The 13,462-nt window shown below is 43.0% G+C and overlaps 3 protein-coding genes and 1 long non-coding RNA gene across 4 annotated transcripts; 1 reads left to right on the top strand and 3 right to left on the bottom strand.

Annotated features, from left to right (window-relative positions):
* Nucleotides 1-434: 434 nt before the first annotated feature.
* On the bottom strand, nt 435-3,032 carry LOC141842385 (uncharacterized). Its single transcript, XR_012602882.1, has 3 exons — nt 2,963-3,032; nt 1,860-1,937; nt 435-817 (listed from the first exon to the last, which is right to left on the bottom strand). It is a non-coding gene; the product is annotated as an uncharacterized LOC141842385 (long non-coding RNA).
* A 128-nt stretch (nt 3,033-3,160) lies between these two features.
* LOC141839687 (uncharacterized) lies at nt 3,161-5,757 on the bottom strand. Its single transcript, XM_074727492.1, has one exon. It carries the CDS (start codon nt 5,673-5,675, stop codon nt 3,573-3,575), a length of 2,103 nt encoding a protein of 700 aa, XP_074583593.1. The 5' UTR covers nt 5,676-5,757; the 3' UTR covers nt 3,161-3,572.
* Nucleotides 5,758-8,987: 3,230 nt separating this feature from the next.
* Nucleotides 8,988-10,592, top strand: LOC141841008 (IRK-interacting protein-like). Its single transcript, XM_074729123.1, has 2 exons — nt 8,988-9,088; nt 9,183-10,592. The coding sequence occupies exons 1-2, from the start codon at nt 9,032-9,034 to the stop codon at nt 10,470-10,472; spliced, it is 1,347 nt and encodes a 448-aa protein (XP_074585224.1). The 5' UTR covers nt 8,988-9,031; the 3' UTR covers nt 10,473-10,592.
* A 68-nt stretch (nt 10,593-10,660) lies between these two features.
* Nucleotides 10,661-13,227, bottom strand: LOC141840841 (uncharacterized). Its single transcript, XM_074728918.1, has 4 exons — nt 12,783-13,227; nt 12,314-12,574; nt 11,361-12,230; nt 10,661-11,284 (listed from the first exon to the last, which is right to left on the bottom strand). The coding sequence occupies exons 1-4, from the start codon at nt 13,225-13,227 to the stop codon at nt 10,806-10,808; spliced, it is 2,055 nt and encodes a 684-aa protein (XP_074585019.1). The 3' UTR covers nt 10,661-10,805.
* Between the last annotated feature and the right edge of the window lie 235 nt (nt 13,228-13,462).

The following is a 13,462-nucleotide window of genomic DNA, read 5'->3' as shown; positions in this document are numbered from 1 at the left end:
ATTTTAATGAAATCGAGATAATATCTTCTTCTACCATGATTAATTACAGTTTCTCGATTTACCTTCTCATAAATGACTATAAGATTAATTGTATGAAATCACTAAAATGGCAAATTCTATCTTTATGATGAAGAAAAAGAATTAAGAGAAAAAAAAGCAAGGAATTGAAAATCCTTGAGTCCAAACTAGCCAAAAACTAAATTATAACAATGTCAAATTAGGTCATAACACCCGCCAAAGCCTAAATTATAAAAAAGTCAAACTAAGCGATAACACCAAAACAAAAGAAAATGTCCATTCTACATTGATTGTCAAAGGCCAACCTAAATATAGAACCAAACTAAGGTACTAGCTAGAAAATAGATCCCCAAATGACAGAAATTTGATGGAATAAAATGTACGTTTGATTTAATAAATACATCATGAATTTCTATATCCATATAATATTCAAAATTAATATCACAAAATTTATAACATTTAATTTAGAGCCTAAATTACAGTTACATAAAATATATCACATGCAACCACTCCTTTTGAAAATGGTTGCAACTTGCAATTGAATTTGACAAATTCTATTGCACCTCCCCTTTGAAAAGGTTGAGAGTTTTCTTTATATATTATTATTACTTGTAGAAGCTTGCAAGGAAGGTAGCAATGGGGTGCAGGCACTGATACCATGCCCGAGAAAACATGATGGCATCGAAGCAGCTGTTGATCTCATCGCCTTTTCTTTCTTTTCCTTTACCAGGGAACCATTTCATAGTGGAAGCTCGACCATCCTCCTTCGTGTCCAATTCCACGAGAAGAATTTGTAGTCCTTGAGAAATAATTAATTTCAAAATCAGATTATAATTTCATGATTCAATAATATCATAAATATATATACAGGCATGAAAAAAAACTATATCAATAATTAGCACTTAGCATTTTACACTTGAGCAGTTAGCATTTAGCACTTATCACATCATTCTTTCCACATCTCAGTGACGCACTCGCCCCATGGAAGCCCGTACAACAATGTTCCTGAGCTATTCTCTACAGGCAATGTCGAGGATTGAATTGCAACTTGTTCCGTAGAAGAAAAAATTTCCATTAAATATTGACTTCGCAAGAAAAAAAAAGAGCTTCAGGAAACTGATCATTGAAAAACATTCAACTTAATAACTAGCTTTAGCAAACTGAAAACCTGACATCCGTCTAACAAGCAGAGCCTACTGCGATACTAAACTGCCAAGTTTAAGACAGAAAACAATATCGATAGCCTAATCCAACGACGCCTGACTCACTGGAACCGACCAACCTCTATATAAATTATAACCACTAACACTGTGTTGGCATGGTCAGGATGAAAATCTCAAATGGGTCCTCATACTAAAATGTAAATAATATTTTCTTTGAAAAGGAAGAAGCCAGCACAAGCACAACAACACAAGTGCATAACAGCACAAGCACCATTTTGCAGCAAGGTAAGAGGAAAACAATTCGTACACTATAATATGTTTCTAGTAGCACAGAATATCTTGAATATTCATTTTTATTCAAAACGTGAAGTAAACAAAATGAATGAAAACCCAAGGCCACCCAGCATTCTTTATAGGCACACAATTGTAATCCCCTCTTAACAGGATTCCATGCAAAAAGAGAGTTCAAGGCCAACAAAAAGAATAAAGGATCCAACAATAATGGTAATTCTCAAGTGAAAGAAAGCAATGGATTAAGTATAAAAAAGTTGAGAATATCTAGGTTGTGTTCTATTGTGTGCATTAGTCCCAAAAGGTCCTATGAAGGGCATATATCTGCATGAAAATGAAGCCTAATCCTCTATGAATATTTTAATACATAAGTATATGAGAAAGTACCTGAGATTACAACTGTGTTGCATGACACTGCATTTTGAATCGTACAAGCTGATATACCAATCATGATGTAACAACTACCTAAATTCAAAAAGAAAAAATGAATAAAACCATGGAAAATAAAACTGTGAATTAACATAACTTGACTGAGAGCATGTGGTCTATGATCTAATCAAACTGCAAAGTCCACCTGCACAACACTTTCATACAGTCCATGAGTCCAGGTTCCAGAAATATTAATAGCAAAAAACAAAAGCCTATCTGAACTGACAGCTATATTGGTTTGATCAACCATTTAGGAAAACCGAATGATCAACCAATATACACAAAAAATAAAAAAATTAACTGAAAGATGTAATACAAATCTTCCATTAGGGTAAGTTTACCAAATGGAGGCATGGTTTATCCCCTACAAGCACTAGCTATAGGTAACAACTAGCAAAGCAAAAGAATGTCCCTTTATCATTAGGCATTTATACATGATACTGGCAAAACAAGGATGATTGGATAGAACTATTTTCATTATTCATCATAGAGGCAGGTATCAAGCTAAGAAATGATTTATTATTGAACAAGACCTCAAGATTGAACTAAAGGCAAAATGAATAATTTAATGTCTCAGGTGACATATGCGACAAAAATTACAAGGTAGAGAGTTGTAGTCAATGCCAATTCGAAGCCCAGATGGATAAGGTTATGAATTAGTCCTAGGCATGAAAAAGGTTGAAAGTTGTGTCAGACCTAGACAACCTGGGTTTAAATTTTGTTTAAATCCCTCAACATAATAATAGCTGGCATAAACACACTTAATAATGAGAAGGACCAGAGAGTATATTCATAGAAAGGAATAAAGCACGAACCATTTAGTATATTTAGGTGGAATTATGACACTGTGCCGGCTATGAAATAGCAAACCATCATGTAAGCAAATTTAACTCAAGCGAAAACCTGGGGCAATAACTGTGCATATATGAGCATTGAATACCAAACATTACTCTTTATAAATACATATGACAAAAGCATGGGAAAAAATAGCTGTTATATGGATCATACTGGCTTTCAAATTGTAGAAGACATGTATATAAGGACCATGAAAGCTAACTCACAGGAAACTACAATATCATAATGCACATTGATAAGGAGGAATGTCTCTGACCAACCATGCTACAAAAAGCACCTGAATTTGAGAAAAAAATAAAGGTAAGACTTGGGAAAAAAAGGCTAACTAACCAAAACTTAGCTAAATTAACCAGCTAACGATATTACATACTTTGAAAGAATGATCAGCAGAATGCTTTCATAGTTTGTATAATCCTATTAGATTAAGCAACGGGTAGAATGAACAAAACTAATAAAAATCTGAGTGTATACCATGCAGACAAGAAGATTTTAGAGTAGCAAAATCAATTGTCTAACTGGACTTTAGTTACATCAGTTAAAACATGACAAGAATGGAACATAATCAGCCAAAATACACAGAAAGGGATACAGCTAGAGTGATGATAGGCAAATATTATGTTAGGGAAAGTGAAAATGTTAGGACACTAGACATGTTTGAATCGATAAAAGCAACCTGTGTGTTTAACGAACAACCGAAATCAGGGAAGAACCACCTGAAACCTAGTCCTAATAATATAATGGTGGTTCCCTACTTTCCTTTAGTGTACAGAATTTACAAGTCCTTTCCTTCAATAAGGCAAAACATGAACTCTCACTTTACACTATCCCTCCATGCCGAAAATCACCATCTCCAGAATCTGTACTAGGATCCAAGCCACCTGGTGAATCATACCACTTAGTGCTGTCACTGTAAAAACCATCAACTTGCATTCCTACAAGACTTGAATCAGTCAAGGGTTTTATCAACTTGGACTCCTCATCTACACCACAATTGAGGATACTTTTCTCATCAAAGTCACTACAGTCTTCCTTTAACATCCACTTATCAGGCTTCATGCTATCCCTCATAAGCAACTTTCTATCATGGCAATCTTCTGTCATTTTATCCCATGGCACAATAGCTCCAAGATCTGAACCAAAGTCAGAGTCCTCCTCAATAATTTCAGAGTCCTTACCAAACATAATATCATGCCTGCCAGGATGGTGGCTGCTATTGCTCCTCCATTTTGCAACTTCCTCATCACCTACCATCGCTGCTGTCTCATCATGTTTCACACCTCCACTCAGACTCTTCAATCTGTGCAAGATATCAGATAGATCATGTGTCAATGAGCTCAGCATATCTGGACTCATTTTGGCAACTCTTCCTTCAAGTATCTCAACCTCGGCCTTGAGATCATGAACCTGTTGCATAACTATATGATAATGATCTCTGTCATCCTTGCCCATAATGCTAACAAATGACTCAGGCTCCACGTCCTCTCTAACACCATACATTTCTGAATCAAATTCATAAGCAACCTTGTTACCAACTACTCGGTGGATGATCCTAGCATTCCCATCAAGCGGCCCAGGTTCATGTCCAGTATGAATTGCATATAGCTTGAATACAGCAGTTCCTTCCTCCTGGTACACAAAGGTCTTGTCTTTATCATTGTAATTCATGATTGGGACAATAGCCCTTATCCGAAAGCCACAGCCACATCGTTTTGACTGGTACGGTTCCCTCTTTAGAACCCTAGCTTTCTTAACTGACGCAGTTGCTGATGAAGGCTCTCCTGCTCGGTGGCATGCATAATCCTTCACCTCAGCTGTGAAAGGCTTGTACCTTATATACTTTTGGCGGATACAAAGAACTACCTTGTATTTGGCTGCAAGTTGTTGCAGGCAGCGCTGCACATCCTTAGCAGGCACTTCAAAGGATTCAGTGTATTCAAAGCGCCGCCTTTTGGACCGTGACAAGCTGCTGCTCCCAGGGGATGTCAGCGAGGAAGACGAAGAGGAGCATACCGGGCAGGAGGATACACAAACTCGGATGAATGACTCCGGTATCCCATAGAATTTGGCACCAACTGTCCAGGACTGCTTTATCCTGTCGACGGTTTCCTTCAGACCAAGGTGGCGCAGTAGGTCAGGGTCAGCGTGAGAGGAGGTGACGATCTCCTGCCATTGGTCCACATGAGAAACCCGCTGTTGCGGGTTGTTCTTGAAGAAAAGCGCAGGAAGGGAGCCGTCCACGTTAGCTCGAAGCTTGTCCTGGATGCGTTTCCATGCAGTGAGGTAGGCTGTGTCCTCGTTCCTGTCTTTCCATACAGAGCGCCACGACTTGAGCACAGACAAGGGCGTGGCAGCGCGGATCTCGTCGGTCGTCGCGAGCCGGCTTTCCATAATGCAGCGTACCATCAGGGCGTGGGACTCCCGGTTAAATGTGTAAAACTGGGACGAGATGTGGGGTGCAGGGTCAATGCGGGGCGCGACGACAGGGACGATGGAGAGGGCATCCTTGAGGGAAGAACCGAGAGGCTGATTTGCGGCAGAGGGCGGGGGATGCTGGTCTCCGATCAAGGTCTCCTCCCGGTCCATCTCCTCCTCCTCGTCAGGATCCTCCTCCTCGTCATCTTCGTCATCGCGTAGGAGGGAAGACAAGGGGGATCGGGAATGCGCCAGAGTTCCAGAGGGGAGAATACTCGGGTCGTCGTCTTCGTCGTCCATGAAGAGGGATCCGTGGTTCTGGTGGTGGGGGAAAGAGGCGCCGAGGAGGCCGACCTGGTCCTCGACTGAAGACAAGGAAGCCTCGGGCGCCAGGGGCGGAGGATTGAGAGCTAGGGTTTGGTGGGGGAAGGACGGGAGGGGCTGCGTCTTGAGGGAGGGGTTCATCGGCGTGACGCTCGGAGAGGACGACGACGAGGCCTTCGGCATAAACCCCTCTCGCACACTCCCTCTCTTCCCGATCCTCCTCTTCTGCTTCCTTTCGCCGGGGAAACTTCTTTCGCTTCGACCTTCGCTCGAGTCCAGTGTCGGGATCCTGCGATGGGGAGGAACCTTTTAAGGCGAATAACACGAGGGTCGTTGATGGACCAACGAAGGGTTGGATTTGCGCGCAGAGGCAGAACCAGCCAGCTTACTTAAGTACGATTGGGAATTGCGATGCGACGGGGATTAGGAAAATTGCAACCGACTCCCTGAGACTTTGCGCTTTTTGAAATGGTCTATACTTTTTGAGAATATCGGAGATGGCAATATTTTTAATTTAAATTTAATGGATACTATGAATTTAATAAGAATGTGTTTACTGAAGTTTTGACTTGCATTTAGGTATATTTTATTTATTAATTATTAAATTAGGTAGTTTTGGAAGTTTAATTTTATTATTTATAAATACTCAAGAAATTAATTGTTAGAACTATTTATGTTTAGTTTGACATTCATGAATTGTATAATAATGTAAAAGTTTAACAAACTAACTGCTAAAGTTCATATTTGAAATACCACTAAAATGTTATACGAACTAAAGTTAAGGTCAAATTCCTTAACCCATGTATCATTGCTCGATCTCTATAGTTTTACACTGGTTGAATTCTTCAATTTTTACTCTGGGAGTTTACCCGTTAGAATCTAACAGATAAATTCACTTATCGAATCAATTTATTTTTAATTGAAAATTTGGAAGTTTAAAAAAACCATTAAAAATTTAGATTTAGGCAAATAGAGTTGATTCCCCATGCACATTAATTTTATATCAGTATTAGGAAATGGTGAAATTATATAGGATGAAATGAAATTTAGATTGTCAAACAAAAAAAATATAACTCAACTAACGATATAGGAGAGACAGTTATCTCACATGGCATAGTCAAGACAAAAAGGTAAGCTGAGTGGCAAGTCAATCAATCAAGAGATTTGAGTCAGGTCAAATTGAGTTCAAGTTCGATCAAATTGTGGATCCCAATTCAAGATTAGTCACACCGAATCATATGTAAGGCTAGGTCTAACTTCAAATCTAACTCTAATTTGACTCAGAGGCAATCTTTCCACTTCAAAACAGGACCTGTGTCTGTGGTTCCCGACTCCACGAAGCTCAACTCAGTGGAAGCTTGACCCCTTGACGCCTAGCTCCATGGCTTGACTCTGAAACTCAACTCCGTGATAGCTTCGAATACACAAGGACGGAGCCACCCTTGTACTTACCCGGGCTATAGCTGGGGGATCCGACGGTGACGAAAAGAAAAAACACTTGAAATTAAGGACGGGAGAAATTTTTTTTTAAAAAATAGCTTAGGGTATACCGTCGGCGTAGCCCAGAGTTCAGATCAGCCTGGGTAAATCATCCGGGCTGGCTCCGCCATGTGCGAATACACCAAGAGCCCACCTTCCGAGTACTTTCAAGCTTGAGTCGTGAAAACATGGTTAATGGAAGAGGTGGAGAATGTGGGACGACGTGGCATCCCCTCGACTAAATCGTAGTTAACAAAAGAGGCAGGGGACGTGGGACAATATGACAACCCCTCAACCAAGACGTGGTTAATGGAGAACGTAAACAAAGGGAGGATGTGACACCCTCTCAACTAGAATATGACTAGCTGGAGAAGTGGATTTGATTTCTCTCTTTTAGAAAGTGGTATAAATAAGACTTAGCTCCGGCGGATGTAAGTACACACACAAAAGGTGATACTTTTCTCTATTATTTATCATCTTCTTCTCTCTACTCTCTAATCATCAAAATCTGACTTAAGCGTCAGAGTGGTTGTGCTAAAGTTCATCTTTGATTTCCATTCTAATTCTCCTTTGATTGTTGTAAAAGCTCCTCAAAGTTTGTGCACCCCAAGTTTATTTGGAATTGTCCTGATGGAAGTTAACCGGATTCATATCCAGCCGATCAAAGGTTATTGACCGTGACTACTCTATTAAGTGATCTCGTCCTTTGATTTTGAACCGGATCAATTAAAAATTTCCAAGATGAAAATGAAAAACGGGGAATTCCAAGGCAATGAACGCTCGAAGTTTAATGTTTTGTATGACATGTTGAATACTGAAATTATAAATTATTATAGATTTTTAAAATGAGAGGATATTGATATAATATATTATGTCAAGAGAAATAAATTTTTAGGAAATTATAAACATATAATGAGCAAAATGTAAAATGATCGGTGACATGTGTTAGTTAGAACTACACAAGTGCAATTTGTCATAAGTAAATTGGTTAAGTTTAATAAATTTATTTTAGTATAATTGGTAATAAGTTTAAATTATATTTATTTTATGTTTTTCATACACGCGCATCAAATATGTAAAAACTTGATAGATTACACTTAGAACTTGAAAAACTCATTAGTTTACGAGATTAACTAGGAGCTTAATAGGCAGATCACGACTTAACAAGATCGAAATTGTGCTCACATAATCAAATGGGATGCTAATTCGGTGATTTGGAGCCCCAAAACTAGATGAAGTCATATTTTTCTATATACTTCTATATTTGATATCTTAAATATTATAAATGAAGATATTCTAGATTTATTAAATACTTCAAAAACCTTGACGGTGAGTGTATTAATGGCATCTCTAATTATTTTTTAATTGCTTTTTCTTCGCTTAACATAGTAAATTGAAGATGAATGATCTATTCTCTATTCACTTCCCTTTAACAGTTGATATTAGGTCTCTTTAGGTATTATCTATCCTTTCGTGATTCCTTAAATAGAGGTTTAAGGTCAGCTGCTGGCTGTGGCTGCAGAAGCCCAGCCACAGAATTAAATCATAACAGTGGAGTAGATACGAGGCAGGGCCTCCATAAATGATAATGTCCTCGCGCTACAATCGACACTTCGCCTTCAGACTGCCCCGCACCGCACGCTACGTAACAGCAGCCACCCACCGCAGTGTGAAATTAGAGCTCCTAACTGTTTGCTACAATTTAATTTCACAAAATATGCGAACCAGTTATACTTATTGGGATTTTGAATGAGAACTATATATGGTTTCGGGAGCATTTTGTGAACAATAAAATAATATTTTTCATAAAAAACAAAGAAATATTTTGAGAGAAAGACAACAAAATCGTGTCTAGTGCTTATCCAATAATGCAGGTGCGTTAACCAAATCCCCCAACGATTCGTTGGACGGGAATGAGGAATGAGGACTGAGGAGAGAGGGGCCAAAATTAAGCGGCCAATTTATTGCATGAAAGTGAAGTCGCCCCGCAGCATTAATAACCAGAGCAGAGAAGCAAACGCAGGCAGGCAAAAGAGTAGACAGAAGAAAGGCCATCGGCCATGGCTTCTCCTTCCTCCTATTCTCTCCCTCTACCTCCTCGCCCCTCCTTCACTTCTGTAATTCATCAATCAATTCCTCTTCTTCTTTTTTTTAATGCGATCTCTGAGATTTGTTTCGAATTGAGCTCTCAATTTAGTTATTCATTGGCAGATTCCGGAACAGGACAATGAGGAAGACGGCGAGAAGGAAGAGCGACAAGAGCAAGTCACGTTGGAGGATTTGCCTCGGGCCGAGTCTCACATCCCCACTCCACTCCACAGTGGCTCTTCCCTGCGGCCACCACGGCCCAAAACAGGGCAGGCCGGCAACGAGGTCGGCACCGTCTCCTGCAACAACTGCCGCCCCACCTCCCGCGACAAGCTCATCGTCCCCCTCGACCCCTCGGCCTCGGCCACTTCCTTCCCCAGCCCCGGTGGCTTCCTACGCTCCCTCTTCTTTTCCTGGACACGCCACACCCCCGCATCTGCCACTGCCGCAGCCGGTGACTTCCGCGATGACCGGTGGAGGCTCGTGGCGGCGGAGCTGTCGAGGAAGATCCTCCACGTCACACGCAAGCGTGACGAGGCGCTGCTGGAGGCGTCCCGCCTTAAGTACGCCGTCGCCGAGCTCGAGCGCAAGGTCGACCTCCTCGAGTCAAACATCCGGTCCATCTCCCGCCGGCCGGTTCAGTCCGTCGCCTTCCCGTCTCAAGCCTTCCGCTTAGCAGTGGAAGACGGGCGCACCGCGATGCGCCACTTCGCGCGCTTGCTGATCGCCCACATCCGGCTCGTCAAGAGGTCCATGGACCGAGTCGCGGGACTGATCCAGCCACTCGATCCCCGCGCCGCCGCCGACTGGCGGAGGAACCCGGGCTGGCTGCTAATCTACATGGAGGCCCTGCTGAACCGGATTTTCTACTCCCGATTGGAGGAAGGCGACGATGAAGAATCCGGCCAAATCGACCCAGTGGTTAGGTGCGAGTCGAATCGAGCCGCGTACGAGGCGGCCCGGGAACTCAGCTGGGAGGACGTGCTCAGCAAAGGGACGCGACACTACAGCGAGGGGCTGAGCCGGTTCTGCGATCTGAAGATGAGCGAGGTCGTGGGGATGGTGGGGTGGACGACGCCGGCGCAGGCACCGTGGCCGGAGGGGCTGCTGCAGGCCTTCTTCATGGCGGCGAAGGGGGCGTGGGCGGCTCGACTCATGGCGCGGTCGGTGCACCCGGCTGTTCCGGAGCTGAGGGCGGAGCGAGGGGCGAGGTTCGACGAGCGGTTCATGGAGGACGTGGCGAGGAATAGGGTGAGGCGGGCGACGCCGGCGAGAGTGAGAGAGATGGTGGCGCCGGGGTTTGACTTATATATGGAGCCACATGGGGTTGTAAAGTGCAAAGTAGTGTGCGTTTACTATAGCGATAGCAATAGCAACGGCAACGAGCGGTGTAACGATGCTCTTGAGATTTGAGAACGATGGCAGCAGATTCAGTTAGTACGGTAGCAAGCGGTGATCACGCGATACGTGATCAATAATTAAATTTGGCTTATTTATTCATGTAAAATGCTGAGTTTAATCTTCACTCGTTGGCAGAAGCAAATAAATGAATATCATAATCCTATTTATATATTCAATACGATGTACTTAAGTCCCTCCAACAAGATGTTCGATTACAAGAAAATCAACTTCTCTCAATTCTTTCAAGAGGCACGAGAGATGCAATTTAAATCAAGTACATAAATTGAAGAACATACTGCTTAATCCAATAAGCCTGCTCGATGGCATCAAAATTCCTGAACACAACTAGTTCCTGCATCTGCTTCCGTCCAATTCCTGAACAACAGCCTCCATTGTTGGTCTCTGGTTTGGCACTTCACTTGTGCAAAGCAGTGCAATGCCTGCTAATTTAGCTGCCTCAGGCTTTGAGTAATTACCCTGCAGATTCTCATCGACGAGATCTTCAAGCTTGCCAGACTCAGCATCAGGTCTCAAGTGACAGGTTCTTGTCTTTCCCGTGAGAAGTTGGAACACAATGACTCCAAAGGCATAGACGTCGCTCTTCTCAGAGAACCGGCCGACCATGGCGTACTCGGGGGCCAAGTAGCCCATGGCAGCACTTGTCTTGAGAGAGGAGAAGATGACATCCTCCGCTAACAGTTTGTGCAGGCCTGCACCAGAGATCAGGGGGTTGAAATGGTGGTCAATGAGGACTCTCGTCGATGACAAGTTTTGATGGAGCAAGGAGGGCTTGTTAGGTTGGTTGCTGTGTAGATATTCCATACCTACGTAAGAATCAAACAAATTAGCACAATTTCATGAGAACAAAAAAAAAAAAAATCATATAGGTCAAGTAGATACCTTTGGCAATGCCCTTCACGATAGAAACTCTAATAGGCCAGTCAAGAACGTGGTGAATCTCATGGCATTTGATATCTAGATACTCTGACAAGCTTCCTTTTGCAGCAAAATCATAAACGAGGAAGCACTCCCCTCTTGCTCTCGAGTAACAAAAGCCCCTTAATCCAATTAAGTTCTCGTGCCTCAGCAGCGTCAATGCCTTCAGCCCCATGAGAAACTCTGCTTCCTCTGACTTGCAACTAGTCTTGTTGATCCTCTTCACTGCAATCTCGGTTCCATCACGTAACATCCCCTTGTATGTTGCTGCAAAGCTGCTCTTCTTACCTAGCAAGTTCGCCTCCGAAAAGTACTGAGTGGCACATTCTACCTCCTCCAAGTTAAACCTATAGATCTGAGGAGCCTCCTGTGATGACCCAATGCTGGTTCTCTCATCAGTCAATGGATCCCAGTGGTTGGAGTACTCAAGGCTAATGAGTGGAGATGCAGTACGGTATGAACACTTGGTCGGATCAGTGCCGAGAAGACTATTCGAGGCCTTGGGCAAACCACTGCCAATATTTTGTTTCCGATGGTTTCGGAGCCAAAAGAAGGCCATAAGGACACACACAAGAACTCCAAATGTAGCTACGGTGGCTGCAATAAGGATGACCAGGTTTGGGGAATTGGAAGAACCGAAACAGTGTCCGGCGCTGCAATCCGAAGAGATATTAACAGATTGTGGAAGATCTTGAGGTGTGAGACTGGCACTGAATGGTTCAGGTCTGCTTGCATTGAGATCCGCAGAAGAGCAAACCATAAGACCAGAGAATCCACTTCCACATAGACCAGTGTTATTTCCATACTTGAAGCTTGATCCCAATCTCTTTAATTCTTCACACACACACACACACACACACAAGAAGTGAGTGAGCAAGAAATGGTTCAATTTCACAAAATTACAATGAAATGGTTACCAGTAGGTACACTGCCGGTGAGCAAGTTGTCTTGAACATCTAAAAAGGTCAACTGAGAAAGCTGAGAGAGTTTAACAGGGACTGAACCAAAAAGGTGATTGAAGCTTAAGTCCAACCACTTCAACTCAGTTAAGTCTCCGAGTGTTGCGGGGATGGCTCCACTGAGGGAATTAGATTGCAGAGCAAGCAGGTTGAGACTCTTGAGAAGCCCTAGCTGAGGAGGTATGCTCCCAGTCAACTTGTTATTTGAAAGCTGGAGAACTAAATCAACACAAGAAATACACAAGTTTAGCTCTCACAGCAATGAAGAACGCAATAAACTCTAATGTTTCACCATGTTCACTTGATTGCAGCAAGCATTCTGAGATTAAGCAGTTGAAAGACTTTGGAAAAGTGATCAAAAGTTGCTTTTTTGACATGAAAATAAGAACAAGAAAAAAGCAAAAATGTTCTATACGGTTTGACTCACCTTGGAGTCCGACCATGGCTCCACACTCCTCGGGTAGGCTGCCGGAGAGGTTATTGACGTTGAGGTAGAGGTCGATCAAGGCCGTCAGATTTGCAATCGCTCGAGGGATCTCGCCGGAGATGTTGTTGAAGTGGAGGTAAAGCCCAGTAAGACCGCGCAACCGCTCCACCGCCGGAGAGATGGAGCCGGAGAGCCCCTTCCCTTGGAGAGAGATGTTGGCCACCTTCCCGGCCGCGTCGCAAGCCACACCCTCGAACTGCCCCCGGCAAGGCTCGCCGTCGAGCACCCACGAGGAGAGTCGCCGGCCCTCCGGGTCCAAGGAGGACTTCAACTCCATGAGAGCTCGCAGCTCGTCGTCATTCCCTTGTACCACAAAACTGAGGAAGAAGAAGAGGGAGAAGAAGAAGAAGAAAGGGCAATGAATTTGAAACACAATCAAAGCCATTGCACCACAGCAGCCTCTTCGATCTCACTATCTGTTTGAAAAACGTTGCGGAGCTTGGTTTCTTCTTGGTCTTTTCCTTGGAAGGGAAGAGGTGACAGGATGAAAAGGCAAAGGGAGAGCAGAACTGCTGGTGCAAAAGCTGCTAGAGTAATTGCCAAAGAGAGAAATGGTAAACCACAAGAAGCAGGGGAAGGAGACTAAGTCGAGTGGACCTGGCCACGGAGAGAATTTAAAC

Source organism: Curcuma longa, chromosome 11 (genome assembly GCF_044706935.1).
Source record: "Curcuma longa cultivar G26 ecotype Majalengka, Jawa Barat chromosome 11, ITB_CL_G26_1.1, whole genome shotgun sequence".
Taxonomy (NCBI): domain Eukaryota; kingdom Viridiplantae; phylum Streptophyta; class Magnoliopsida; order Zingiberales; family Zingiberaceae; genus Curcuma; species Curcuma longa.
Note: the sequence above shows the minus strand (reverse complement) of the source record. Positions and strands in the feature narration are given on the sequence as shown.